The 25,699-nt window shown below is 54.6% G+C and overlaps 15 protein-coding genes across 15 annotated transcripts; 7 read left to right on the top strand and 8 right to left on the bottom strand.

The window, feature by feature from the left end:
* Positions 1–223: 223 nt before the first annotated feature.
* Positions 224–1,516, bottom strand: EI97DRAFT_496932 (uncharacterized protein; the record flags this gene model as incomplete). The annotated part of the gene is made up of 3 exons (XM_033802491.1): positions 224–611; positions 688–1,290; positions 1,418–1,516. The coding sequence occupies 3 exons, from the start codon at positions 1,514–1,516 to the stop codon at positions 345–347; spliced, it is 969 nt and encodes a 322-aa protein (XP_033649523.1). The 3' UTR covers positions 224–344.
* Positions 1,517–1,895: 379 nt separating this feature from the next.
* EI97DRAFT_453357 (uncharacterized protein) lies at positions 1,896–2,607 on the bottom strand (the record flags this gene model as incomplete). Its single annotated transcript, XM_033800454.1, has 2 exons — positions 1,896–1,982; positions 2,041–2,607. The coding sequence occupies 2 exons, from the start codon at positions 2,605–2,607 to the stop codon at positions 1,896–1,898; spliced, it is 654 nt and encodes a 217-aa protein (XP_033649522.1).
* A 298-nt stretch (positions 2,608–2,905) lies between these two features.
* Positions 2,906–3,720, top strand: EI97DRAFT_462378 (uncharacterized protein; the record flags this gene model as incomplete). Its single annotated transcript, XM_033801262.1, has 2 exons — positions 2,906–2,935; positions 2,986–3,720. The coding sequence occupies 2 exons, from the start codon at positions 2,906–2,908 to the stop codon at positions 3,718–3,720; spliced, it is 765 nt and encodes a 254-aa protein (XP_033649521.1).
* A 173-nt stretch (positions 3,721–3,893) lies between these two features.
* EI97DRAFT_238725 (uncharacterized protein) lies at positions 3,894–5,076 on the bottom strand. Its single transcript, XM_033794030.1, has 2 exons — positions 4,747–5,076; positions 3,894–4,637 (listed from the first exon to the last, which is right to left on the bottom strand). Exons 1-2 carry the CDS (start codon positions 4,837–4,839, stop codon positions 4,218–4,220), a joined length of 513 nt encoding a protein of 170 aa, XP_033649520.1. The 5' UTR covers positions 4,840–5,076; the 3' UTR covers positions 3,894–4,217.
* Positions 5,077–5,373: 297 nt separating this feature from the next.
* EI97DRAFT_386756 (uncharacterized protein) lies at positions 5,374–7,109 on the bottom strand (the record flags this gene model as incomplete). The annotated part of the gene is made up of 2 exons (XM_033796081.1): positions 5,374–6,819; positions 6,921–7,109. The coding sequence occupies 2 exons, from the start codon at positions 7,107–7,109 to the stop codon at positions 5,374–5,376; spliced, it is 1,635 nt and encodes a 544-aa protein (XP_033649519.1).
* Positions 7,110–7,380: 271 nt separating this feature from the next.
* On the top strand, positions 7,381–8,941 carry EI97DRAFT_238775 (protein phosphatase methylesteras-like protein 1). The gene is made up of 2 exons (XM_033794031.1): positions 7,381–8,621; positions 8,670–8,941. Exons 1-2 carry the CDS (start codon positions 7,637–7,639, stop codon positions 8,834–8,836), a joined length of 1,152 nt encoding a protein of 383 aa, XP_033649518.1. The 5' UTR covers positions 7,381–7,636; the 3' UTR covers positions 8,837–8,941.
* On the bottom strand, positions 8,669–10,065 carry EI97DRAFT_407197 (uncharacterized protein). Its single transcript, XM_033796619.1, has 2 exons — positions 9,995–10,065; positions 8,669–9,939 (listed from the first exon to the last, which is right to left on the bottom strand). Exons 1-2 carry the CDS (start codon positions 10,013–10,015, stop codon positions 9,046–9,048), a joined length of 915 nt encoding a protein of 304 aa, XP_033649517.1. The 5' UTR covers positions 10,016–10,065; the 3' UTR covers positions 8,669–9,045.
* A 110-nt stretch (positions 10,066–10,175) lies between these two features.
* EI97DRAFT_407194 (DUF726-domain-containing protein) lies at positions 10,176–14,213 on the top strand. Its single transcript, XM_033796618.1, has 3 exons — positions 10,176–12,362; positions 12,423–12,825; positions 12,875–14,213. The coding sequence occupies exons 1-3, from the start codon at positions 10,350–10,352 to the stop codon at positions 13,828–13,830; spliced, it is 3,372 nt and encodes a 1,123-aa protein (XP_033649516.1). The 5' UTR covers positions 10,176–10,349; the 3' UTR covers positions 13,831–14,213.
* EI97DRAFT_238582 (putative peptidyl-prolyl cis-trans isomerase) lies at positions 14,163–15,317 on the bottom strand. The gene is made up of 3 exons (XM_033794026.1): positions 15,072–15,317; positions 14,782–14,919; positions 14,163–14,689 (listed from the first exon to the last, which is right to left on the bottom strand). Exons 1-3 carry the CDS (start codon positions 15,192–15,194, stop codon positions 14,495–14,497), a joined length of 456 nt encoding a protein of 151 aa, XP_033649515.1. The 5' UTR covers positions 15,195–15,317; the 3' UTR covers positions 14,163–14,494.
* A 37-nt stretch (positions 15,318–15,354) lies between these two features.
* Positions 15,355–16,019, top strand: EI97DRAFT_238611 (uncharacterized protein). Its single transcript, XM_033794027.1, has one exon. It carries the CDS (start codon positions 15,515–15,517, stop codon positions 15,905–15,907), a length of 393 nt encoding a protein of 130 aa, XP_033649514.1. The 5' UTR covers positions 15,355–15,514; the 3' UTR covers positions 15,908–16,019.
* Positions 16,020–16,861: 842 nt separating this feature from the next.
* On the top strand, positions 16,862–18,258 carry EI97DRAFT_386833 (uncharacterized protein; the record flags this gene model as incomplete). The annotated part of the gene is made up of 3 exons (XM_033796084.1): positions 16,862–17,004; positions 17,061–17,413; positions 17,582–18,258. The coding sequence occupies 3 exons, from the start codon at positions 16,862–16,864 to the stop codon at positions 18,256–18,258; spliced, it is 1,173 nt and encodes a 390-aa protein (XP_033649513.1).
* Positions 18,259–18,406: 148 nt separating this feature from the next.
* Positions 18,407–19,075, top strand: EI97DRAFT_238644 (uncharacterized protein). Its single transcript, XM_033794028.1, has one exon. The coding sequence runs from the start codon at positions 18,554–18,556 to the stop codon at positions 19,013–19,015; it is 462 nt and encodes a 153-aa protein (XP_033649512.1). The 5' UTR covers positions 18,407–18,553; the 3' UTR covers positions 19,016–19,075.
* A 59-nt stretch (positions 19,076–19,134) lies between these two features.
* Positions 19,135–20,833, bottom strand: EI97DRAFT_427256 (uncharacterized protein; the record flags this gene model as incomplete). Its single annotated transcript, XM_033797219.1, has 4 exons — positions 20,556–20,833; positions 20,475–20,493; positions 20,265–20,421; positions 19,135–20,195 (listed from the first exon to the last, which is right to left on the bottom strand). The coding sequence occupies exons 1-4, from the start codon at positions 20,600–20,602 to the stop codon at positions 19,135–19,137; spliced, it is 1,284 nt and encodes a 427-aa protein (XP_033649511.1). The 5' UTR covers positions 20,603–20,833.
* Positions 20,834–21,046: 213 nt separating this feature from the next.
* On the top strand, positions 21,047–22,807 carry EI97DRAFT_470775 (RTA1-domain-containing protein). The gene is made up of 2 exons (XM_033801790.1): positions 21,047–21,655; positions 21,748–22,807. The coding sequence occupies exons 1-2, from the start codon at positions 21,484–21,486 to the stop codon at positions 22,485–22,487; spliced, it is 912 nt and encodes a 303-aa protein (XP_033649510.1). The 5' UTR covers positions 21,047–21,483; the 3' UTR covers positions 22,488–22,807.
* A 784-nt stretch (positions 22,808–23,591) lies between these two features.
* On the bottom strand, positions 23,592–25,516 carry EI97DRAFT_446161 (kinase-like protein; the record flags this gene model as incomplete). Its single annotated transcript, XM_033800010.1, has 2 exons — positions 23,592–24,407; positions 24,491–25,516. 2 exons carry the CDS (start codon positions 25,514–25,516, stop codon positions 23,592–23,594), a joined length of 1,842 nt encoding a protein of 613 aa, XP_033649509.1.
* Positions 25,517–25,699: the final 183 nt, after the last annotated feature.

Here is a 25,699-nt window from a genome sequence, read left to right as displayed (position 1 = left end):
CGTGCAATCAGGCTGGGTGTGAGGTGCGTACACGGTGGTGATGCTTGCGAGTGCGTATCCGCTCTACCTTAGTTCACGAACATGGCATCAGCAGAGGAAGGAGGATGGGACCGCCCCTGTACATGTGTTTTCTTGGATTGATGCGAGCAAGTACTGGGCGGGATATGGGAAGAGAGCCATCTCTGCCAGGGTCAGGGCCGGGAAAGACGTTCAAACTGCTTTTGCTAGAAATATTAATCAAATTGGCATGTGGGATTTTATGGCGGTTCGCTACCCTGCTAAGGCTGTGAAGACTAATTGAGCAAAGCTCTGAAACTGGTGTCGTCCCTTTCCCACAAGGTTCCTCACAAGGTTTCCTGCAGAATCGCGACATCACCATGTCCCGCGGTCCTAACGAAGATCTTCATACTCTCCAAAATATGTGCCTTCAGATCGGGCCTCCTATTGTCCTGGCCCATGAAGCCGCCATAGGTAGTTGTGAAGTGGAATGGCTTGAGCGATTTCCAGATGCCGTGGATCTGGTCGGGCGCCAGGGGAATCATGTTTGGATAAGACCACATGAAGCTGTAGCTTGTGGTTCCTGGGAGGCGGTCGGCGTGATAGTAGGCAGACTACCTGGTAGTCAGCATCGGGTTCTTGTCTTTTCACTACTCCATTAAATATAGAGAAGCCTTGCCAACAACGTACCGGCACGACCATGATCGAATCCGCATGGAACAATATCCCCTCCCCCTCCTCTTTCCCGTCCGCTCCCTCTTCCTCCTTCCAATGCAACACCATACTCCCATCGAAATGCCCACCCACTCGAATCGCCGTCACCCCGGGCACAATCTCCACCGTCTCGCTCTCCACCATCCTCCTCACGCCATACCTATCCTCCCTACACAACCACTGTTCATCCCTCTTATTCAGATAAACGGGACACGCAAACACCCTCGCCCACTCCAGGTGCGTGCTCCAGAAATGCGGATGCGAAATCACAATCGCTTTCAACCCGCCCTTTTTGCGGATGAAGTCGATGGTCGGCTCGTCGAGGAAGGCGATGAGGTCCCAGAGGATGTTGCCGTGGGGGGTTTGGATGAGGATGGCGCGTTCGCCGATACCCAGGGTCTTTGTGGGGGGGAAGGAAGGGTGGAGGGGGTTCGAGGAGGCTGAGGGGGAGGTGGTGGTTGTTATGTAGGTGAGGTGTGGGTTCGTGGGGCTCGCAGTGAGGGTGTTTCGTTGCGAGAGGGAGGCGAGCCGGAGGGAGGTCCAGGATTGGCCTTGGGGTGGGACGTATTGGCGTGGATCCTGGAGGCTGGAGTGTTAGTATATAGCTTTCATATAGTATATGGTGGTGGTGGTGGTGTTGTTGGTGTTGTTGTTGTGAGCGGGTACGACGTCATAGGCGAAGGCGAAGAGGATGGTGAGGACGAACATCACAGATGCGGCAGGATTTTGGAGGGGAGGACAAGGGAGCGTCGTATTGGGTTCCACAGGTTATGCAAATGGCGAGGTCGGCGCTTTCGAAGTTCATGTCGAGGTGAATTGAAGGGAGTGTTGGTCGGAAAGTGGTTGATGGGTATTCAAGCTCGGAACGCAATTGTGAGCGGGGAAGCTGGGGTAGAAATAAGGGCAGACGCTGTAGACTAGTGGAGCGTGGTAGCTAGTCAATGGCAGAACCAGGAATAGAGAGAGTTCATACCCTTATGACCTGGGTTCTAGGCCAAGGTGATTGGTGATGTCCGGGCGGTCGAGGTTGTTCGTATTCAAAAGCGGGATGAAATCCGATCTATCCGATCGGAACTAGCTGTCAACATGGGGGCCCATCTCCACCCAAACGCCTGTAGCGACCACAGTAATGACAATGCAGACCTTCGCCAGAACGCCCTCATGAATGTAATGACCCTAGACGATTACGCAAGCGAACCCGCGAGTACCCAGACCTCACCATTAGCAACCTTATCCGCGATGCTTACCACTTCCACACCATGGGGCTGGATCTGCGAAATCGTGTAAGCCATGACCCAATAGCGAATAGGCAGAAGAACAACAACATACCACTTTCTTCCCCTCCTTCGTCTCATACCAAACCTCACTCCCCGCCAAAGTCTTCACCTTCCTGCCCTCCTCCCACGGACTCAACGGCACCACATGCGCCTCGACAAACCGCCGCAGATTCCTATGCGCCCTGTCCTCTCCCTCACCCCCCTCATACGCCTTCTCCCCAAACGCCGCATAATCCTGCGGATCCTCCCACGGCTTCCTCTTCAGCTCCCTCATTACTCCATTCTGCGGCGCCAGCACCGTAGCATTCTGCGACGCGTCGTCTAAGCGCCTGGATATGGAGTCGATATCTCGGGTTAAACCGCTGAAGATGGCTATCGATTGCGTTTTCCCGATGACGTCGGAGATGATGACGCCTGTGGAAACTGTGTTGTCGTTTTCGGGCGGAGGCATGTTTTTGTTGTGGGTTAGGGGGTTGGGAAACAGGACGGGGACTTGTATTTGATCGGCGAGGGCGTGGAAGGCTTTGGAGAGGGAGAAGAGGGGCCGAGATTGCGCAGAGGCGGCGAGAATAAGGCAGATAGTTGCGGAGGGGTAGAGGAAGAGTTGTGCTGGTTTCATGGTCGGAGGATTGGCTGTTTGGTGGATCTGGGATGCATAGATTTGTAATGGCGTGGAGGGGTGAGTGAATGCACAGACGTCATTTGGAAACCGTTGCCAAGACGGGCGATCCCGTGATTGCGTGAGTGACGGTGGCGTGTCTCGCGATTTTCTGATGTTCACCTTCATCTTCATTTCTCACACGCATATTCGCATTCACCTTCACCACCTCGGGGTCCGTGTGCCAATGACGTGGTAGAAGCAATGCGTATACCATCAACTCAACCCCTCTGCCGTCCATGAGCGCGTGAAGGGCACCATGGCAATGCATCTCCCAACTGTCACTATCGTAAGCTCGCTCTTCGGCAAACTCACCGGGAATCCCAGTAACAATCGCAGGACGACCTCCGCGCCTTCCACGCAAAGCATTTTCCCAATGCCCCCATACCAGCCAACTTCCTCTCCGGCTTCACCCAATCCTCACAAGCCTACTCAAGTTACGAAGACGAAGACGGAGACTACGACGATGATCTAGGCTACTACCCCGATGGCTGCAAGCGCACCCTCACCGACGAGCAGATCGCCCTATTCCGACACACGGAAATCCAGACGATTCTGCGAGAACGGCGGCATAGGCGGGAAGCAAATGCGGCAGAGACGCCGGAACCCGAGATTGAGAATGCGCATCCCCAGATCCCGGATTTTTCGTTTGTGAGTGGCGCTCAGCGTGCGAAGGAGAGGGAAGACATATTGGTGGAGGGAGGAGCTGCTGCGCAGGAGGATGATGTGACACTTGCGCCGGCGTCGGAGCTTGAGCAGAAATCCGCGTCGGCCTCCATGGGCGGGGAAGGCGTTCTCCACGGCCGCATTGAGAAACCCCCCCAGTGGCGAAAACGCTCCAAGAAGGCGACGCAGCAGAAAAACGCCAGGAGCCGAAAAGCGCACAGGAAGAAGCGGAAAGAAGAGCGGAAGAACCGGCGCGAAGGGAGAGAGGGAAGAGAAGGTGGTATGGTGTCCGGCGCGACGCGGGAGAATGATGATGATGAAGGGGATGAGAGTGATGAGTGGGATCCGTGGCATCAGGCGAAGGGGCCGGATGCGCTGGAAGATGAAAAGGTGGAATTGGAGTACTGACGATTTACTTATAAGAAGGAAGAAAGCACCTCACCCTAAGCAGGTAGGATTGCAACATACGAGATACCCATGGACTGTCACTTGGCCTGTCTTACGAGGCTAATGAAGAAGGACTGCCCAAATCATCTACTTGGCGGCATGTGTTTTCTGATAGATATATTTTTAAACAAATGATTAATCTCTGCGATAAGCTTATCCATCTGAAAGTACGCGAGAGGACTTGCATCCAATGTGTCTGCGAACTCACGTCGGTTTGGTAGTCTTCATTCCCCCCGACCGATAGCGAAACATCCCCAATTCCTTGTTGAAAGAAATGCCATGATTCATTATGTGGTACCCTCCCGAATCACTCACGCAACCAAAAAGATAGCCCTTCTTACCCAGCCCAAAGATGCCCCCGCCAACGCCATGAAATGCACGCTCTACGCCTGTTCTCCCCTCCTCCCTTCTTTCCTCCTATTCTCTACTCTCCCGTAATACCCCACAATACCCCCACATCAAGCCCTCCTCTTCACAAACCCCTCCAAATCCCCCCTCGTCACCACCCCGAGCACAAACTTCCTCCCCGCATCCGTCACAACCGCAAACTCCTGCGCCCCACTACCATCCACACCCCCCTTGAAAAACGCCTCCAACTCCTCCAACGGCGTCTCCAATGTAATCACCTTGTACCTCGTCCCCCTCCGCCTGAACTTCATCATTGCTTTCTCCACGGGGTCCGAGTCCGACACGATGCCGTCTTTGAGAAGCGATTGCAGGCGCGGGATGCTGATGTAGCCGAGTAAGGAGCGGTCAGTGGGAGAGGTGACGGTGAGGTGCGTGTAGTCGCGCTCGAGGCCGGAGAGGAGGGCGACGGAGATGGGGTCCTTTGGGTGGACGGAGAGGGCGGGAGGTGGGTCGAGGTCTTCGACTGTAGCCTATAAATAACGGATTAGTACATACACGGATTCTGAGACTGCAGATGGGAGTAGGTGGGTGCGTGGTAATCTATAATGTGGATATGCGAAATTGAGGATGTATACATACCCCTCTGTATTTGTCCGCCCATATGGAATTGAAGTCCTGGTTGGTTTGGGTGCCGTTGGCTAAAGGCGCGGAGGTGGATGTTGCTTCCGCCATGTCTTGGAGGTGGGATCGTGAAACGGCCCGGGAGGTGGTGGAGTGTTGTCCGGGTCAGTGAGGGTTGCGCGAGTTCAAAGGTTTGGGAGACTTCTGCGGTGTTGCATCATTTCGCGCTAGGGATGCACGAGCCAGGTGTGAAAGCTTAGGAACAGTCTTTATTTATTTAGGGTGGGGTTCCAAGTAAACAAAAGTAGATCTCTGTAGGAAACGTGAAATAGATAAGTGAGGTAGTTTGTAGGCGTCATATACCTTGGGTTTTCAATCAGTTCCATTGCACAGGACCAGGTATTTAAGGAGCATCCAAGAGCAGAATAGATAGATGCTTCATGTGAAGGCTACAAATGGCGCGAATACACAACATATGTACCACCCGCTAAAGCCAAATTTCCCATAGAGCAGAGTTCCAAGACGCCATGCAATCTTACTGTGCTGTTACCGTAGAGTACACAATCAGGGAATCTGGAAAAGGGGAGAGAACCGACCAAAATGGTCATCAGAAAGAACACAAATCCTTTACCCCAATTTCAGCTCTCATCCCAACCTCTCAGAGCTGACATTCCTCGCAGCCTCAACCAATTCACCCAACCTCTTCTCCATAACCATCCTCCCCTTCAACGTCATCCAGACTTCATGCGGTGCCCTATTAACCGTATCCCACGCGACCAATCTGTCCGTCAGCCCAGCCAGGTCCTTCTGTTTCCTCTCCCACTCCGCATCCGTCCTCGACCGAATCCCCGAACTGATGAGCACATACGGTGTATCCCTCAACTGTATATTCCTCGCCGAAGCGACTTCATTCTTCGTCAAGGAGTCCGCCACCAGATTCTCCTGTAATTGCGCTTTGATGAACTTTCCATTTTGATAGGCATATTTCCCGTAGACGCGGTCTTCCCTCGTGCGACCCTTGAAGATTGCTCCACCCAGCCGCTCGATACCCAGCGGCGATATGACGCCCCAGCCCCAGAGCACGAAGCCGCGCCACGGGCTGCCGATTCGGTGCAGCAAGTCTTCGTGTATGGGGTCAATCAGCATGATGCCGACGACTTGTTTGAGGTGTCGCGAACTGAAAATTCGAGAGACGATGCTGCCTGTACCCGCGCTGACGAGAATCCACGGACCCTCTTCACCTTGCTTCGCAAGAGCTTCTGACAAAGCGTCTGCGGACATGCCCGCGCTATGGGGAGAGGGCGCGTTGTCTGACCATGCGTACCCGGGGCGGTCCCAGTAGCAGTAGCGCGAGATGGTGCCGTTTTGATACGCCGAATATGCCCAGTGCTCGAAGTCGTACTCGGAAGGGTTCTCCCCGGCTTCAAGGATAATGGTGGGATCTTTCTTTCCCGCTGTATAGCTCTCGTTGCCCACGCAGGCCAGATGTACGGCGTACTTGTCTCCGTCGACCAGGATGCGGTCGCCGTACATGGGGAGGGTGGTGTCTCGAGCGCGAAGGCCCAAGGTGCCTGTCAGGAGGATGACGATGATCACGAAGATGATGGCGAAGGCGGTGGCGAGCGTGACGGCGAGCCATTCCCTTACTGAACGTCGTGTTTCCGGGCGTCCTGTTAGGCGCTCCTCTTCTTCTCGCTTGCCCCACGCCACGACCCGGTCGGTGATGATGCACCAGATTGCCATGAGGGCGGCCCAGATTACAGAAGCGATGCCGACCCAGCCTTCCTCGAGTCGAAGGCGCGGGACACTGAGGATGATGATCATGTCTATGAAGAGCAGGACTGCGATGATTGCGGTCGTGATGCGGACGGCCTTTGCGGGAGCGACGAAGAAGATCACGGCCACGAGGAGGTTGCCTATTGTAAGGCAGGTATAGGCAAAGTCAAAGAATCCAGAGCCGCGCGTGTGCAGGCCTGGCGGGGAGACGAATATGGAGACGAGGAGGAGCGCCCACCAGAGGAAGGATATTATCAGGAAGAGGACAGTGAATGCGCGTAGGAAGCGGACAGTCCAGAGGTTATAAGGCGAGACCTGGAGTTGTTAGTCAAGGCTCATAGGTTTTGGTGACGGTCCCCGAAGTTCGTGTAAGGAGTGGGCAATTTGAATATATGGGGCAGCAGTTGACATCTTACCGCAGGGTCATCTGGATCCAAGTAACCATCTGCATGGGGCGGAGGCCTCGGATGATCGAGTAGCCGTGTCCGCTCATTCGGCTCTTGACGTCCATACTGGTCAGAGGGACGACCTTCTTGGGAAGTCTGCTGGCCTTCGCCTGACGCATTCTCGCCTTCGCCGTCTGTATCTCCCTTTGTCCTCCACATACTGATTCCTGCCATGGAGAAGGGGGAAAGTGCTTCGTCACCCGAGAGTGGCGGTCGGTCTCACCGGGCACGGCCTTCGTGGTGAAAAGAAAGGCGATGAGAGAGAGAGTGGGGATAGTAACTGGTCGGTGTTGAGGGGCAATATTTATGACGACGGGAGCTAGCTGCGCGCCTCGACGTCATCGATCGCGGTCATCAGATCTATCTATGCGACGCGTGGGGTACACGCTTCAAGAACCCCACGCCAAAAGGAGGGCGTCTGCTTGTGCGCACCACCTGGACACAGTATCACCGTGTGCCATGATGGAAACACGCATTCGAAGTCAAAGATGTGGATTGAGGGAGAGCTTTTGGCTGCTTCCTCCAATTACACCCCTCCCGCACTTTAAGCTCACTAAGCCCCGCCCTAATCCGCAGCCTCGGAGCCCCTGCACCTAAACCAATCCAGCCTTATTGATTGATCGTACAACACCAAGACTGCGACTGCAACCACCTAAAACCCTGGGCATACAAAGCCTCACCCGACAATGTCTGACCTTGCCAAATCCTTCGCCAAATCCAAACTCGGCTCCCTTCCCCCAATTCCCTCCTCACCCCCTCCAGAAGAGCCCGTCGACCAGACCCCCACCACCGAGGACGACTCCTCTTCCGCCTCCTCCATGTCCAGTACCGGCACCGTCATTCCCAATCCCTCCCTTCGCCCTGCCCCGCCCATCCACTGGTCTTCCTACTTCGCACAGGAGTTCTACCTAGAGACACACTCCCGCGCAGACTCGAGCCACGCCAAATTCCACGTATACTTGACGCCCCCCAAGTCGTCGAAGGCGCCGTTGCTGGTGCTGCATCATGGCGCAGGGAGCTCGGCATTGAGTTTCGCGTTGTGTGCTAAGGAGCTGCAGAGGTTGTTGCCAGAGGCGGGCATATTAGCGGTGGAGGCCAGAGACCATGGGAGCGTGGTGTGGGACAAGGAGGGGCATGTGGACAGTGATCTGTCGATTGATACCCTAAGTCAAGATTTAGTTGACATGTTGTCATTGACGGCGACGCGCATGGGGTGGGCTGAGCTGCCGACAGTGGTGCTGGTGGGACATAGTCTGGGAGGGGCTGTCGTGACGAATACGGCGAGTAAAGGCTTGTTGGGGGATAAGCTGTTGGGGTATGCGGTTCTGGACGTGGTCGAGGGATCGGCCATGGAGGCTTTGAAGCTCATGCAGGCCTACTTGAAGAGTAGGCCGCAGACCTTTGCGACGCTGGAAGCAGCTGTGGAGTGGCATATGCGGTCGAGGACCCTGAGGAATCCCGAGTCGGCGAGGGCCAGTGTACCGAGCTTGCTGCTGCAGACGCCCGAGGGAAGGTGGAAGTGGAGGACTGAGCTCTCAACCACCGAAGACTACTGGGAAAACTGGTTTTCCGGCATGAGTTCAAAGTTCCTGGGAGGCAAGGGCGCCAAGTTGCTGATCTTAGCTGGCACGGATAGGCTTGACAAGGAACTGATGATCGGGCAGATGCAGGGTTGGTGTTTTTCATTTCCATCAAGTTCTTCTACTTACAAGACTCTAGGTAAATTCCAACTGCAGGTATTCCCTACTGCAGGCCACTTCCTGCAAGAAGACCTCCCTGAAAAGACCGCAGAGGTGGTCGTCGAGTTTGTGAAACGCAACGACCGTAGCACCCTCGTGCTGCCGCCTAAGGTTTCCGATCTACTCGCGCAGGGCAAGAAAGTATGAGACCTGCCGAATTGCGTCGTCCACCAGCATATATAGCTGCACGAGTCGCCGGTATGTTCGGCCAGATGATACCGGCAGTCGAGGCCAGGAAGGGTTGATAATTGGTGACGGATCGAAGCCTAGTTACCTGGGAGTGACATGGCTTTCCGGAGTAAGGAGCAGGGCACCTCCACCGACATGGTGGTGGGTTCCGAAGTGGTTTGGGTTAATTATGAAGTGTCTGCATCTTCCTCGGGAGCTGCTCCGCCATCGCCCTTCGGCTTGTGCTTCCGCTTCCGCTTCCGCTTCCCGAGTTCTTCACCTTCTGCAGCGGAGGCAGCGGTAGCGTTTTCGTCTGGCTGACGAGTCTCGTTTGTCTTGGCTGGCTTTGGCTTGACGGCCTCCCCTTCTCGAGGCCCATCTGCCTGCCGCTTCTTAGGTTTCCTCACACTCAGTGGGTTGGGACCCTTGGGACCCTTGACCCGCTTCTTCTTCTGCGGTCTGGCATCCCCGCCAGATTCTGCAGCAATAGACTCAGTTCCGTGCTCTTGCGCGCCCTCATCTTCGTCATCCCGCTTCCGCTTCTGATTTGCATCCGCACCACCTCTTCTGCCTTTAAGTCCCATCTTGAACTTGGCTCGTTCTTCCCGCTCCCGCTGCTCTTCAGTCGCCTGCGCCATAGGCTCCAGTATCACAACACTCTTACTCACGTACACGAGCGGCACACCTGGGATCTTCCGCAGGGCAGCTCTGATCTTCGGATCCTGTGTCGCAACCACATAACGATGTTTATTCGTGCCCGACCCCTTCGGATCCACGCACTGCGAGATACACTCCAAACTCGACAGCGGCTCCTCCAACTCATGATGCCCGCACCGTCTCCGTTCATAGGTTTTCGCCTGCAGGATGAGCTGCTCGTCCTTGGGCTTCGCGTTGTACAAATGGCGCATGTCGCATTGCGTTATCATGGGTTTGACTTCGCCGCCTAGGACGCCTTTGAGGCGGCCTACGAGGTCGATTTTCTTCTGCGCCGTCTCTTGCAGGATCGCCGAGTCGAGGAGGACTTGGTAGGGTTCGCGGAAGGAGAATTGTATCTCGTATTGGTGCATGAGCTTGCGATATTTCTGTTCCGACGTTAGGGAAATCACTGAATGAAAAGCGAATTTCTTTTGTTTGTACCTTTGCGCGTTTGCCCCTCATCGTGAAATGTCGTGTCTGAGTAAAAGCGTTGTTGCAGAGAGCTCTTCACAGTTCCAATTCAGATTTCAGAAATTCGGGACCCATGGCGTCGGAGGTGGTTCGTGCGCGCGCCAGCGGACCTCCGAGTGCATGGTGATGACCCTGGCGCTTTGTCCCCACACTACAGCGAGGTCACGGATTTGTACGTCGTACCTCGTACGCTCTTTCTACTTTTCGATATTCCGAAGCACGAGTTTACTAGCCGCTTTCTACGAATTCAGTTTTCAATCTCTCGGTTCTAGGGTGCTCAGAGGGGAGCGCAAACACTCCGATGCAAGGGTCATAGCTTTGGATTATGGAGAACGAGGCCGCTTCCGGGTCCCCTATTGAGGAAAAGAAGAAAGAGGAGAAGGAGAAGGAGAGGCCGAGGCAGGAGGAGGTGGAATACGATGATTTTGGATTGCCTATAAGGAAGCCCCGGCCGAGGAGCCTGGAGGAGGAAAGTTCAGGGGAGGGGGACGAGGAGCAGTTTGTGGATACGGTGGACATAAGATCGGGGAGTAGGGAGAATGTTGCCGTACAAGAGAAGGCTACCTTGGTGAAGGAGGAGGCCGAGAAGTCGGAACCGCTGGTGAATGGCCGTAAAGAGGAGGGGGATGAGAAGGAAGAAGAGAAGGGGGAGCAGTCAGGGGAACATTCAGGAGCACGATCCACCCAGCAGATACAGCCGATTGAGGAGCCAATACCACATAAGGAGTCTCCTGAAAGCGAACCGCACGCCGATACTTCTGAACTTCACAAACCGCCCCCTGAAAGCTCAAGCGCACATGCCCGCCAGAAAGCAAGCATCTCCGAATACTCGCACCAACAGCTCGCGATATCAAACGACGCGGAGGGGAAGAAGAAGGATGACCTCGACGATGAGTGGCAGACCATGCCCGCATACGCGCATTGGGACATGTACGACGATGATAATAGGCTTATTGCTAGAGAGAATGCGGAAGAGCTGGAGGACATGAGCGGGTACGGAAACGTAGGAGGGGCTGCTAAGGGATATACGCGGGTGACCATGGACGACGACGTTGAATCTGTCACCAGCATGGACGAGAATACAGCATACCTTTTTAAAGAGCACAAGGGAACTGCGGTCTTGGAGGATGACGAGGACGAAGCTGCAAGGGACCCATTGTCACAGATGCAGACCACAAAGAATCTTCTTACAGAAGGGCAGCGCATAGCATACGTTGGGCTAGTGCGACTAGCTATGGTGGAGATGGAGAATCGGGTGAACCAGCTAGAAAGGACCAAGGGATCCAAGAAGATCATTGAACTCACGCTAGAGACAACAAAGATGTGGGCGCAAAAGATGATGGTTCGCCTGTACGCGCACATGGACATCGACGCTTCCGAACAAATCATGATCGAGCAGCTTAAAGAACACGGAGTCGTGCCATCAGACCTCACGCCGGCGTTGATGCAGAATGCGCGAGTTAAGAATCCTGTAGTGGAGGAGACTACCTCTTCTAGAGCTTCTCTCTCATCACCACAACCTGATAAGGAGAAGTCGGAATCTCTTGCCGAGTCCTCAATGTCACCATCACCTCCCCCTTACCAGGATCATGAAGGGGATGACTTGCCCAAAGTCCGAATACCTTCCCAGTTGGAGCAGACTAAAAACTTGGACATTGACCTGCGCTGGACGGTGCTCTGCGATCTCTTCCTCGTCCTCATAGCAGATTCTGTCTACGACGCTCGTTCAAGACAGCTCATGGAGAATGTGGGCAAGTCGCTAGGGGTCGACTGGCTTGAGATATGTCGGTTCGAGAAACGAGTGACAGATGCGCTCGAGATGCAAGAAGAAGCGAGCAAGGAGAACTGGAACGAAGAAGAGCACATGGAAGACAGGAGGAAACGGGCTCTGAAAAAGCGTCTGGCTTTCATGGGACTGGCAACGGTTGGTGGTGGCCTTGTCATTGGCTTGTCCGCTGGCCTACTCGCCCCAGTCATCGGTACAGGTCTTGCTCTGGGATTCAGTACTATCGGTGTGGCTGGAACGGGTACTTTCCTCGCCGGTGCCGGTGGTGCCGCTATCATCACTACGACTGGAGTCCTAAGTGGCGGTACGATTGCGGTGAGGGCAGCGAATCGGCGGACGGGTGCTGTCAAGACATTTGAGTATCGGCCGCTGCACAATAACAAAAGGGTGAATCTCATCGTCACTGTGTCTGGATGGATGAGCGGTAAGGTCGATGACGTCCGTCTGCCGTTCAGCACAGTGGACCCGATCATGGGCGATATCTATTCCGTGCTGTGGGAGCCGGACATGCTCCGGAGTATGGGTGACACCATCAATATTCTGGCCACAGAGGTAAGTTTCACGAGTACCTGCTGACATTTCAACGCTCAAGATCCTAATCAATAAACGCAGGCTCTTACGCAAGGCCTCCAACAAGTTCTAGGCAGCACCCTTCTCGTCGCTCTCATGTCCGCCATCCAGCTCCCTGTAATCCTCACCAAGCTGTCCTACCTAATCGACAACCCTTGGACGGTGTCCCAAGCTCGAGCGGATATGGCTGGGCTCATTCTTGCGGACTCGATCATTGCGCGGAATCTAGGAACACGGCCAATCACCCTCGTAGGCTTCTCACTCGGTGCAAGAGTCATCTTTGCCTGCTTGAAGGAACTTGCACACCGGGGAGCTTTCGGTCTCGTCCAGAATGTGTACCTGTTCGGGACCCCGGTCGTCGCGAAGAAGGATGAGTACACCAAACTGAGAGCGATAGTGCCAGGACGCTTCGTCAACGGCTACGCAAGAAATGACTGGATTTTGGGTAAGCGGGATGCAGGTATATGATACAGCTTCCTCTCTAACTGGTGTAGGCTATCTCTTCCGAGCAACAAGCGGCGGTATAATGAGAGTGGCGGGGCTGGCCCCTGTCGAGGTACCCGGTATCGAAAACATCAACGTGACGGAGCTTGTACCGGGACACATGGCCTACAGAGCAGCCATGCCGAAGCTACTACGCGAAGTCGGGTGGACTGTCGAGAGCGACGAATTCACCGAAATCGAAGACCCAGACCCTGACAACCACGAGCAGCGGCAGCGGGAGCTCATCAACGAGATCGAGGAAGCAAGGAAGGAACTCGAGCAGAAGCCGGAGAAGAAAGGATTCAGCTTCTGGCGGAAGAAGAAGGCAGCGAAGAAGGACTGGGAGGTGTATGACGAGCACTCGCAGAAACCGATTGACAAGGATCAAGATACGGCGGCTATTGCGGAGAATCCGGTCATTTTTGATTTGGATGCGATAAGAAAGGAGGTTGCGGCATTGTCCGCTGAAGGCATCGAGGTCAAGGAGATCCAATCGACGCTGCCGCCGATGAAGATCGACATGGCAGCGGCGCAAACGAATCCGCATTCGACACTGCGGGAGACGAAGAGCTACAACGACAGCATCGGACAACGTTCGGCTACTCTGGATGCAGATAAGAGCCCATTCTCACACTCCAATGGCGCCGGTGGCGCTTCATCTAGAAGAAGCTACGACGAGTACGACGAGTACGACGAGCATACCGACGGCGGCGTGACAATGACATTCGACACCTCGTTCCACGATTCCCCCGGCAGACCCATACCCCGCTCTTCTACGTCTCTCGAGTCTTCCTCGTACAAGGAGGCGGGTATGCCGACCTGGGACACGCCTTCGGAACGGCCGCCGCTCAAACCTGCAGTGACGGAGCCGAATCTGAATCTTACGCCGGGTTACAATGCCTGGGCTGATGAGTACGATGATGATGAGTTTGGGAAGGAGCGGGAGATGAAGATGACGTTTGAATGAATGATTGATTGGGCTTTATTCCTATCTATGGAGTTGATGGTTGGTTGGGACTTGGTTCGCGTCTGTGCTGGTGCATCCGCATGAGCGTTCTGTGTTGTTGTGCGCGCATTCATGGGAGGGCATTGAGGCGTTCTTCTTTTCTTTTCTTCTCTTTTATATGTTTCTCTCATTGGTGCATGGGTGGGAATGAGACGGGAGGGCATGTGATTGTTCTCCGTTTCTGGAAGGAGTGTCTTGGTGCTGCGGGTGTCTTGTGGAGTAGAACTCTTGGGCATTGGCCATGGTGTAGAACTGGAGTAGAGGTGTAGATGCATATAGCTGCTCATGGTCATCGAGTCGATGCCGAGAAGGATCAGAATATATAATACATGAAATGTATATCTGGAAGATGCTTGATCAATGGAGAGAAGGTGATCCACGTGATCCGACTCTCTTCTTCTTCAGCGTGTACCCCTTTCGGGTACGCCGGCGCAAAGTACATAGGTGTAGATCTGGTGTCTCTGCATTAGAGTTCCCGAATCGATCTTTTATGAGAATGGATACTCTAAGCAGTATCGATCTCTTCGCTTCCTCACACCGAATTACACGATGGCAAACATAGTCATACCGTACTTCGATGCCCCATACTTTTTCTTCTCGCTGCATTCCAGCTCATTGAATCCAATCACATCTCGCCACACTGGGCAATGACGACGTCCTGAATGGGGCGGTCGTTGACATTGGTGCGGGTGTTCTCAATCTTGCGCACAACGTCCATGCCGTCGATGACCTTGCCGAAGACGACGTGTTTGCCGTTGAGGTGCGGGGTCGCGGCGCAGGTGATGAAGAATTGGCAGCCGTTGGTGTTAGGCCCGCTGTTCTGGGGAAGTTAGTAAAGGTTCAAACAGGGGGTGTTTGCTGTGGGAATGGGGATTGATGGAAGGTAGATGAGAGATGAGAGAGGCCACTTACGGCCATTGAGAGCAGGCCCGGCCGGTCGTGCTTGAGGTCAAAGTTCTCGTCGGCGAACTTGTCGGAGCCGTAGATGCAGCGGGAGCCGGTGCCGTCGCCGTTGATGAAGTCGCCGCCTTGGAGCATGAAGTCTTTGATCTGCAAAGGGTCAATACCAGTTTTCAATAGTTTCAATTTTCCCTTCTCTCATTATATCTTTTTCTCGAAAAGAAACGGGTCCGGTAAGAAATGCTTGTAGCGATATACAGTCCATTGATACCACTGGGAAGAAGGCAGGGATTATCACTCACCACACGATGGAACTTGCAACCTTTGTAGCCCTGCGGGCGACCTTGGTTGTTCTTCGACTCGCCTGTGCAGAATTGACGGAAGTTTTCAGCCGTCTTGGGGACTATGTTTTTGAAGAGCTCCATCTTAATCCTGCCAAGCTTTTCCCCTAGACATGATGGTCAGAGAGAATGGAGAGCAGTACTAGCATTTTGCCAAGGATAGCCAATTGCATGCATGGTGTATGCTGGACGCGTGGATATCGAAACTCTGCCCGATAAAATGAAAAACAAACGTGATGGGTAATAATGCACGTGTAAGCAGAACATGCAGCACTGCGTACCTCCCAATGTAATGTCGAAGAAGACGATGGGGTTCGGCTCGTCGGCGGCGGACATGGCTGGAGAGCAGGTTGGGGCAGTGCAAGCAAATGCAAATGATATGATATGCAGCTTGTCAGACGTGGATGACGTTGGCTATCTATCCTATTGACCGGATCGATGTGTCGAGGGACCACAACACGCAGCGAACGGTAGACAGAGTTTCTCTTGCCTTGCAGGTCAGGTGGTGCGTTTTGTGGACTCGAGGGGTCTGGGGTGGTGCAGGAAGCAGGGCAGTGGGCAGGACAAGACTGGGGGCACAAATGCTTCACTGCCAACACCCGGCTTGGCGCTGGAGCATCTTTGTCACTTGCATGGTGCAGAAAAGACTGAAGAGAATGGTGGTTGTTGTTGTTCTTCTTGTTGTTGTTACCAGTTGGGACTGGACAAAGGACGCAGTTGTAGAGGAGTATTGTTGGACTGTAAGGTTAGCTCCATTACTGTGTATTCACGACCTGAGGGATTATTACGGCGTCTGATTGTCTGCACCGTTTTCGGCGTTTACGGTCTACCAGCCGGTGACGGAGGCCCACGTTTGCCGCTGCGCTGTCGCGGGTAGATATCCTTCCTTACCATGGTGGCTTTTTCTGTCCCTTCGTCGGCTGGTTGCTATTACTTTCCCATAGAAATCCTTCATTCACCTTCCCTCACTCGCACGCACCGCCGCAACTCGCCGCATATACCACATTCAACCATAACATCATCACCTAATAAAAGGAAGCTGACCTGCACACTGAGCACAATAACAAATAATAATAATCCTCTGGTAATTGTCATCCTCCACCATTCCGGGCCATCTTAGCGAAGTCTTGCAACCCCGGTCCGCCCGTATCTTGCGACCATCCCTGAGCCGGTTGGGCCGCTCCACCCAATCTCCACTCCCCTCCTCTTCCCCGGCCACCATCCATCTTCATCCACTTCCAACTCTCACGACCTAGTGACTTCTACTACTATACCGTACTTCTGCCTCTTATCCTCACCGACCGAGGGCATGGCCACCACAGCCAGCATTGCACATAACCACTCGTAGTCCACCCGCGACCGCAACTTTGTGCTCGACCGACCCCTTCCCTTCACCCAGGCCCGCCCGCCGACCCCTTCAGCTCTTCGCCACAACCGTCATTCACCCTCAACTCACGTCCGCTTCCTACACAAGTCCCTCGCTCCTCTACCAGACACGTCCTCCCAGCGCCTCGCTCGCCCCGCGATCCACCACTCCATTATTCGCCGACCCCTACCTTCATTCGCCCGTGTCGAACAAAGAACACAATACCCGCATCCGTGCGCCCAACCCGTTCGCGACCCATCTAATCTCAGCCTTCGCTCCCGCCCCTCTCATACTCTGTAAATAGCTGCGACAGGGACCCAGCTGTCCCGTACCACGCTTGACACCCACCGCCCATCCTTTCCCCTATGGAACGTCATAGGACATAATGTCTGCATCAGCTTCAGCAACAACCGCCGTCGTGCCTACGACGAGCGCTCCTTCTTCTAGCAACAATGGTGGTGGCCCGACCAGCTCGCCTTTGCTCTTCTTCGTTGCTTTGGGCTTCGGTGTTGTCTTCACCAATCTCTGGTACGGCTTTCCGTCATTGTGCTACCATTCACCCTCAGCCTAACCTTTCCCAACAGGATCATCGTAGGTGTCAAGTACTGCTTCCGCTACAACCAGCGCAATCGAGCCGCTCGCGCCGCTGCAGATGGCGAGCCCATCGATCTGGCCGCCATGCCGCGCCCGCACCGGAGAAGAAGAGAGAAGAAACTCATGACAATGGACGAGGTCAATGAGCGCTTTCCGCTTACCAAATATAAGCAATGGAAGGCCACGCGGGAAAACAACGGCCTACCTGCTGCCGGTGGAATCCAGACTGCTCCGACGAGCCGGGCTGCCAGCCTGAAGGAGGTCGAGGCCACGACATCCCCTGATGAGGATTCCGCATCGAGTCCCAGGCGTGAGACCACTCTGGAGCTTGCTCGAGAGCATCGTGAAGCAGCCTCGGCCGCCGAAAAACAGGAAACCCACCCAAATGATGGTGCACAGCAGAAGGAGCAGACCGTGGAAAAGGATGACAACACAGCCGCTTCGCTGGAAAGGGTCCGAACAGGCGAAACAACCACGGAGCGTTACCAGCCTCGCAAGGGTTCGGCCGCAGGACATGATCACGATGGCGAAGACTCTGACGACGAAGACGATCCTATTCGTACAGCAGTGGCGCCGGAGATGCTCGCCGAGCCTGGAGATAACTGTGCCATCTGTCTCGACACGCTGGAGCACGATGACGATGTGCGAGGTCTGACCTGCGGGCATGCTTTCCATGCCAGCTGCGTGGACCCTTGGCTCACTGGCCGCCGTGCATGTTGCCCACTTTGCAAGGCTGATTACTATGTACCAAAACCTCGTCCGGAATGCGACCCGGCCGAGCAACTGCCATCTGGCCGCCGTACCACTGGTCTCAGGTCTCCTACCTCGCCTCAGGCTGCCTGGACCGGCGGTCGAAGCAATCCCTTCTCTCGATCCCGCGTTGTATACATCGCCCCTCCCCCTATCCAGAGCGGAAACAACACGAACGGGGGTCGTAACAACCTCCCATTCGGCCTATCCAGAGTTTTCAATCCCAATCCTGCACGTCAAGCCCGTGCAGCCGACAGTGGTGAGGCGCCGTCTGGGACGAGTGAGCCCACAAGTTGGAGGTCAAGGCTGGGGGGATCAAGGCAGGGGGCCCCCATCCTCAACAACAGCTGGTTTGGCCGCAATCGGCGAAATGAGGCGGCAGGAAATGCCGCTGAGACTCGACCCACTCCTGCGCAGCTTGAGGCTGGCAATCGGTAGCCCAGGTCTGCCATTTCGCTCTCATGTTTCATTTACTCCTATCTCGTCATAGCGTCCTGATCCCCTCTCACGAAGTCTCCCTCGATTCTCTCTAGCTCTCTTATTCCTGCGCAAAGTTCGAATTTGCTCTTTCATGGTTTCTGAATAGCGTTTCTGTATCCAACGGCGTTCATTTCTTGGGGGGAAATCAAGTATGCCACACCTAACTGCTCGGTCCATATCGGTCCCTTCGACCGTACCTTTTTTGGAGCATCTATACATATGATGGGATTATCTGGCTTCAACTCCCTGCTCGATGTTTTCCTCTTTTCTTAGCCCGGCGTCTCTTGGGCGATGGCTGCATCATACCCTTGTATGCTTCTGCGGATGGCATGCGGCAGAGGGGTTGGTAGGACTCTGGCTCATCTTGGTGTACATAGCGCAGACAGATCTATACGCTGAATGTAGCTGTACATACTCTGATGCTGTCATCTTGGATGGCTCTAGCGTGTCTACGGTGCCGTTAGATACCTGGGTTCCTGTTTGTGTGTATGGATATGGGTATGGATGGGCGCTCCTGCCATGTTCGTTCACAGCGCCAAGCCCTGGAGGAGAAACAATCTCATGCTTCCTCTTTCCCTCTCTCTCATACAACTGCTTTCGTCTCTCCTACGTGGGTACTTCCTCCGGGTCCTTGGCCACTTTGACAGAAATCATTCCAAGTCTCCAATCGTTCAATCCTCCATTCAGGATGCTTGTGCATACCTTCATCCCATGAGAGAGAAGAGAGAAGAGAGAGCTACTCTCTGTTGCTGCATGAAATATTATCCACCTGAGTCAAACTCATACTTCACTCGAAGCACAGGCAAGGCGGAGTCGTACATTTGCCAGTAAGGATCAGATCCCTCTTATCATTGCTCTGGGGTATGCCAGCCACTGACTCCACGCAGGACCCAAATACTCCTCAATGATACCAAATATATACGTCCCCGCGTCCTTGACCTGCCAAAGCCCCCTTGCGTAGTGCAATAATATCGCATAGTACCCCAACACCACTAAAGTCTCCGGCCTCTTAGCAGCCAGTAACCGCGTGAACTGGGCTGGTACCAACATAGTCCACGAGAAAACCATGTGGTATCTGCTCTGTTCGGTTGCAGCCTGGCCGTCTGCCGTGTTCGCAGCAAGAATCGCGTCAAAACCAACCTGCAGGTAGCGGATTGCCGTGAGACAAGCTTGTCTTTCTGCTTCATCCGTGTACTCCTGATTGTGTCCGCAAACATCTTGTTCCGAGGAGAACAGCATCTTCAAGGTCTCGCACTCACTGCCTCTTGGCTCACGTGAGGTCAGACCCGCACTTGCAGTCAGGACCGGTTCCAGCCGTTCGTTCTGCAAGAGCATCGGCCATGCCGTCCTGGCGATGGTGTAGATGCCCCTGTGCATCTCAATACAGTGCGTGTAGTGCGAAAGGAACGGCTCTAGTCCCCCTGCCGGCCGCTTCGCCAGAGTGTCGGCGAGATGATGGTGTCCCAAGACGGAGGAGAAGAGGAGGATCGGCACACAGTTGGATTGGTTGAGGGGAACAGGAACGCTCCCATGGCAGGCCTCCTTGAACAGTGCGATAGCACGAGTTTGAAGGGCAATGGCCTGCTGGGTGTATATCCCGCTTGCCTCGGACGCTGCGCCATCGGTAGAGGGAAAAATGGAGGGCTCGTGATGCACATGGGCGAGATGGCGGGCGGAGAAGGCCAACAATGCGTGCAAGAGGTAGGGGTGCGAGAGGCCGATTTCGAGGCCGTAGGTTATGCCGCCGGCGTGATCTGGGACACTGTCACCTAGAGTGAAGAGTTCCTTTGTTGTGAGGAGATGGACGATGAGGGCGGTGTGCGTGAGGTTGACGGGGGAATAAATCGAGGCCGTCAATCCGCAGTCAGTGTTTGTTGCTTCAGTGATTACCGGGGCTCTGGAAAGCCGGTCAAACTGGTTCCCGCTCGCTGGATCGTCAGTGGAGGCTTCTCCTTGGTGGTCACGATTTCGCTCCATGATCCCCACGCTGGGACTGGTGGATCGGGACTGCGGAGACGCCCCGGGGGTTGGGAGGGTCTGCCTCCCCAGGATGCTGGAAGAGTAACTGCATTCCCGTTCGGCAATCTTGCAAAGAAGACAGATGGGACGACCGCCATCACACTGAAAGCCGGAAGGTCAGGAAAGGGACTCGAGAGGTCGGAAAGGGCATTCACCTTGACATGTCGTCGCTTGCTGCAGTCATGTTAACCACAGTCTCACAATTCCGACAATGGGCGCTCTCCCTATCAACGTACCATTCCAAACAGCCCCCTCGGGACTTTTTGTGACTACGGCGTTGCATGTCTTTGCAGGTTCACTGGCGCCAGGAACGATGGGACGGGATCAATACGCGGACTTCTGACGACTAATATGAGAAAATTGGGCCATATGCTGCGCCTCGCCCGGCCATGCAGCCAACTTGGTATCCATTCCGCAATCCTCTGACAGACTTGGCATCCAAGTGGAAGATCGAAGTATGGTCCCACTAACGTCCACCAGGAGTGAGCGGCAGGGTCCTTTCTGGATCAGTCCCGAAAGGGATGCCTGGGACTGGATTGTTTAGGGACGTAAGTGCCAAGGATATACCAGTGCTGACACCAATAGCAAGCAGCGTAGTAGGTGAATAGCCGACGTCACGTGCCGGGAAAGTTGAAGAAATCTGCCAAGGTCTTACTCGAACCCCTGGAATACGCGTATTCGGAAGCTTCCGGTCTGAGGCTTCATCCGTCTTCGACCTTGAAAGCACCAGTTTTCGATTTCATGCGAAAGTTCGATACCTTTCGCAGGGACTACAAACCTACTGTGCATGCGCTGCACAGGTCGCCCACCCATTATGCGGGCATGTAAAGTCTTGGATGGCCGACCTACGCGTCATCCACGACCGTCGCTGGCTCTTCTTCAACCTTTTATATATATATCTGATGAGGGAGTTGTAACGGTTTCTCCAAGATCTGGTGGTCCTTGCATACGCGTGTCCAGGAACTGTCTACCCTTTGAACGGGAGTCTCATATAAGGAGTTGGAAGCTGGACCTCTCGAATCGCATTTCACTTCTTCACGTCTTTTCCAGTCATTATATCATTTTGCATTCGTCTCGCATTATTCCCTTTGTCAAATTCGCTGGCCTTGCTTTCCTTTTCATCTTTTTTGTCTTAGTCTTACAACCTTATCTTATATCCTCGTCATGCCAGAACTAAAACCATATAAGGGGTCCTACTACCTCTGGGACTACATTCCCAACCTTTGGGCGGCCCTCGCTTTCGCCATCGTCTTCACCTTGCTCACAGCCATCCATGCCTGGAAGATGTACAGGACTCGCCTCTGGTACTGCTCACTGTTCGTCATCGGCGGCGTCTGTACGTTCACCCTCGCCCCCTTCCCTTCCCTAAGCTAGTTCCAACCCCAACGACAGTACGACGACGAAGTCCTCTTTACTCACGCCTCCCAGTTGAAGTCATCGGCTACCTCTTCCGCATCGCCGCCCGCTACGACACCTCGTCCCTCCCACTCTCCATCCTGCAGTCCGTCTTCCCTCTCCTCGCACCCATCCTCTTCGCCGCCTCCCTTTACATGGTGTACGCGCGCGTCGTCCGCTCATTGCACGCCGAATTCCTCTCCATTGTTCCCTCCCGCTGGACCACGATCATCTTCGTCGGGGGCGATTGGTTCTGCCTGAATGTGCAGAGCTCGGGCGCAGGGCTGCTGGGTAAGCCCAAAAATGCGAAGATTGCGGAGGCGATTATTGTGGCGGGGCTGGGGTTGCAGATCCTCGTGTTTGTAGCGTTCATGGTGCTCTGCTCGCATTTCCACGTACGGTATCGGCGTCATGAGAGGGAGAAGGGCTGCTCTCAAATCAGCGAGGCCGTACCCTGGCAGGCCATTCTCAATATGTTGTACGGCACCTCGCTGCTCATCCTCGTGCGCAACGTCTTCCGCATGGTCGAGTTCATCATGGGCCAGGATTCGTATCTGTTTGAGAATGAGTGGCCGGTCTATGTGTTTGACGGGGTGTTGATGGGTCTGGTCATGGCGGCATTTTGGTGGTGGTTTCCTGAGGGGTTGGAGGAGGGTGGTGGTGGGTGGGAATGGATTCGGAAGAGATGGGGATGGGGGAGGGAGAGAGTGCACAGTGAGGATCGGATGGAGTTGAGGGCGAGGGAGGAGGGGGAGGTGGAAGATAGGCGGTAGCCTGTGGGGATTACCGCGTCCGGGATGGGCCGTGCTGGGCTGGCGTTAAGTTGGAGTTGAGGGTATGATAGATTCCGCCTGGGTTCATTGTACTCGGTGGTTGGCGAGGTAACTTTTTTCATTATACACTTGTCGAGTCTACGTCTGTTATGTGGATATATTGCATATAGAAGGTACCTTGGGAGGCTGTTGTATCTGCGGTGGGACTGCTTTGCGGTTTATGCTAGCTAGCGTTTCGTGGACGTGCATGGCCGTTCATTTGTGAGGGTAGGCTGCGGGAGGGAAGGTGTGCAGCTTAATGGTCTTTCACCAAATCCAACGAATATTCTAACTTTGGTTCCGTGGTGTCGGAAGGGAAGATGTTGACGACATAAGCTCTCACTTGGCCGGCCGATTTGCTGTACTCTGGACGAGATATAGCCCAGTCATACGACACTGACACCGCGCTGGACTGACTGCGCTGCGAATACACAGTACATACGTACTTCCACTGACGCGATAACAAAATCATCCTTTTTCCGATTCTCAACGCACTTCGCTTACAAACTCCATCAGAAGTTTTCCAAGAGGTGGTATATACAATAGGAAAAGTACTCTCTCTGCCCGCAACTTCGAAGCCTTCATTCAATAGTAGTTTTAGCCAAGAAAAATCCGGTTGGAAGGACGCGCTAGCAATCCAACAGCCACAAACACACAAACAGAGCTAGGTACGTAAGGTAAGGTATGTATGTATGTACTAGAATCCTGGATGCCGATGCTGATGCCGATGAGAAAATGTGTCATGCCAGTGTGCCAACGCCGTCGCTAATCAAGAACAAGACCGAGAGCTTTGTAAGGAACCAAGAACAAGCGCCAAGAACAAAGATGAAGAGAGGAATAGAGGACGGGAAGTACCCGAATCGACAAAGGAGATGCGGAGGCGATGTGGTGTCGTAAGGGATGGGGTATCCAAAGATCCAAAGCGTAGTAGTGAAGAAGAAAAGGAAGAAGAAGCCGAACCTCTCAAGCCCAAGCTTCAATGTGAACGCCGCACTCCATATCCCAAAACAACGCCCATCAAGCTCCATTCCAAAAAGGCCAGCGGCAACGGATTACCTCCCCCCACTACTCCCTCTCCATCAACACCCTGATCTTCTCGTAAAAACTCCCCGCATACCCCCTTATCTCGTCCTCAGTCGGCATCCCCCTCTCGCGATCCCCGCACCTCTCCGCCACCCTCTGAATGATCTGGCCGAGTAACTCCTGGCTAATCATCAGATCCGGGTACCCATTCTCCGGATACAGAAACGCATCCCTCTCGCTCAGCAGCTCCGCTATCGAAGGCCGTAGCGCGGGGTCCCGCTGCAGGCACGACTGCAGCGTGTGACGCAGGCCCTGGGGGATGCGCACGTTGCCGATGCCGCGGGTGGGGAATTCGATGGCGTAGTTAGGATCGACGATTTTGAAGACGCGCGCCATTTGGTTGGGGATGTGGGCGAAGGGGGGCCGGCCGTAGACCATTTGATACAAGATGCAGCCGAGGGACCAGACGTCGCTCGGTTTGCCCAGCTTCATCATTTTCCCCTGGTGGTGGACGCCGCCTAGCGCTGCCCCGCCGGAGGAGCGATTCGTGTCGATGAGGCTTTCGGGCGACATGTAGTTTGGGGTCCCCACATGCGCGTCTCGATGCACGTTGACCGTGTTGTCGATGTCGATGGCGTTTGCGATGCCGAAGTCGATGAGCTTGAGGCGGCCCCGGACGAGGAGGAAGTTTGCGGGTTTGAGGTCCGAGTGCACGATATCGTGTTCGTGGACGGCGAGGACGCATTCGAGCATCTCTTTCCAGTAGAAGCGGGTGAAGCTGAGGTCGAGGGGGGAGTCGAGGGGGTCGTATTTCATGCGGAGGATGTGGGCCAGGTCGGATTCGCCGAGTTCCATCAACTATAAGAAAAACGTATTAGGTCGGGTTCTATATTGGAGAGGATGAAGGAATGGGAAAGGAAGGGGAAGCAGGGATGACATACGACGCTGAGGATTTGGCGCTGCTCGTCGACTTCCCAGTCGTAGAGCTGGACGACTCTCTCGACGTTGTTGAGTTTTCGCAACAAATCGATTTCGCCCTTGTATCCGCGGACGGCGGATTCATCCTGGTCTTCTAGCTTCACGCGCTTGAGGGCCAGTTGCTTAAAATTTTCCGCCATAACCCTGTAGACGGCGGAGCTGCCTCCCCGTCCTATTCGATCCATTTGAGAGTAGTGTTTTCCATTGACGGTTAGGACGCTTCGCTTTTTCCTTTCCCTTGACTTTGTTGTTGCGGCCCCGGCAGCAGCGGTGGCAGTTTCTAACACGGACATCTTTGGCGGCGGGGGAGGAGGTGCAGGTCTGCGCGGCGTATTGGCACTTAAGCTCTGTAAAGGGATTGGCTTCTCTTGCTGCTCGTGTCTTTGTACCGGTACAGGTGAAGGTTGTGCCGACGGTTTGCTGGGCTCTGGCTCCGCAACCTTCATCACTGATTCCGGCTCTTTCGAATCCGCCCTCATCACCGACATGGGCAGATTCTCCTGGTCCTGCGACGGCGGATGGTCCTCCTCGCTCTGCGGCGTTCTCCTTAACCTTCGCATCGGCGCTCCCCTCAAGGGTACTCTTTTTATGCGCAAACTCGGCGCCGGAGTCACGGTGTCGTGCACCGGGGGACTCGAGGGGGAGCTCGCTCCATTCCGCGAGATCCTCAACTTGGGCTTCCTCCCCGCCGCCTTTTCCGGGGAATTGAGCTCGTTTTGCGCCAGCAGCGCAGTCGTCAATGCACTTAGCTTCATAGGCTGTGGGATTTCGTCATCGGAACTGTCCCCCATATCGATGTTTTGTATCGCTGCTGGCTGCTGCGGCGCCGTCGCCAACGGCGCGTCCGTGGAAGACCTATGCGATCGACCCAGAACAGAAACCTGCAGCGGCGACTCGCGACGCTGCATTGATCGTATCGACGATTGCGAAGACCGTATGCGTCCTGCGCCGCTGTGGTACCTCATTGGGGTGGGAGATGCGGTCGACATTGCGGTGCAGACAGGGCTTTGCGCGTGGGGTGCTCTCTCTTTTCTCCGGCGACGGGCGGCGCTATCTATGATCCAGCTGGTTTGTGGGGATAACGAATGTTGGCGATACTGCTGTTAGCTTTCCATACATAAGGTCCGGATCCGGGGCGGGTTTGTCGTTGTAGCGATGCGAGGCGTGGATTG

The sequence above is a fragment of the Westerdykella ornata genome (genome assembly GCF_010094085.1).
Source record: "Westerdykella ornata strain CBS 379.55 unplaced genomic scaffold EI97scaffold_46, whole genome shotgun sequence".
In the NCBI taxonomy this organism is placed as follows: Eukaryota; Fungi; Ascomycota; class Dothideomycetes; order Pleosporales; family Sporormiaceae; genus Westerdykella; species Westerdykella ornata.
The sequence above is the reverse complement of the archived record's forward strand: the minus strand, read 5'-3'. Positions and strand labels throughout refer to the sequence as shown.

Coding starts and splice junctions, on each gene's coding strand:
- EI97DRAFT_238725 (XM_033794030.1), bottom strand. CDS start 4,839: ATGGCGGAAGCAACATCCACCTCCGCGCCTTTAGCCAACGGCACCCAA. Junction 4,638..4,746: donor GGGCGGACAAATACAGAGGG/GTATGTATACAT, acceptor CGTTATTTATAG/GCTACAGTCGAAGACCTCGA.
- EI97DRAFT_407194 (XM_033796618.1), top strand. CDS start 10,350: ATGGAGAACGAGGCCGCTTCCGGGTCCCCTATTGAGGAAAAGAAGAAA. Junction 12,363..12,422: donor TCAATATTCTGGCCACAGAG/GTAAGTTTCACG, acceptor CAATAAACGCAG/GCTCTTACGCAAGGCCTCCA. Junction 12,826..12,874: donor AAGAAATGACTGGATTTTGG/GTAAGCGGGATG, acceptor TAACTGGTGTAG/GCTATCTCTTCCGAGCAACA.
- EI97DRAFT_238582 (XM_033794026.1), bottom strand. CDS start 15,194: ATGGAGCTCTTCAAAAACATAGTCCCCAAGACGGCTGAAAACTTCCGT. Junction 14,920..15,071: donor GTTGCAAGTTCCATCGTGTG/GTGAGTGATAAT, acceptor GACCCTTTGCAG/ATCAAAGACTTCATGCTCCA. Junction 14,690..14,781: donor CGGGCCTGCTCTCAATGGCC/GTAAGTGGCCTC, acceptor TAACTTCCCCAG/AACAGCGGGCCTAACACCAA.
- EI97DRAFT_238644 (XM_033794028.1), top strand. CDS start 18,554: ATGTTTTCCTCTTTTCTTAGCCCGGCGTCTCTTGGGCGATGGCTGCAT.
- EI97DRAFT_238775 (XM_033794031.1), top strand. CDS start 7,637: ATGTCTGACCTTGCCAAATCCTTCGCCAAATCCAAACTCGGCTCCCTT. Junction 8,622..8,669: donor GATGATCGGGCAGATGCAGG/GTTGGTGTTTTT, acceptor ACAAGACTCTAG/GTAAATTCCAACTGCAGGTA.
- EI97DRAFT_470775 (XM_033801790.1), top strand. CDS start 21,484: ATGCCAGAACTAAAACCATATAAGGGGTCCTACTACCTCTGGGACTAC. Junction 21,656..21,747: donor GTTCGTCATCGGCGGCGTCT/GTACGTTCACCC, acceptor CACGCCTCCCAG/TTGAAGTCATCGGCTACCTC.
- EI97DRAFT_407197 (XM_033796619.1), bottom strand. CDS start 10,015: ATGAGGGGCAAACGCGCAAAG. Junction 9,940..9,994: donor TGAGGGGCAAACGCGCAAAG/GTACAAACAAAA, acceptor ACGTCGGAACAG/AAATATCGCAAGCTCATGCA.
- EI97DRAFT_238611 (XM_033794027.1), top strand. CDS start 15,515: ATGACGTTGGCTATCTATCCTATTGACCGGATCGATGTGTCGAGGGAC.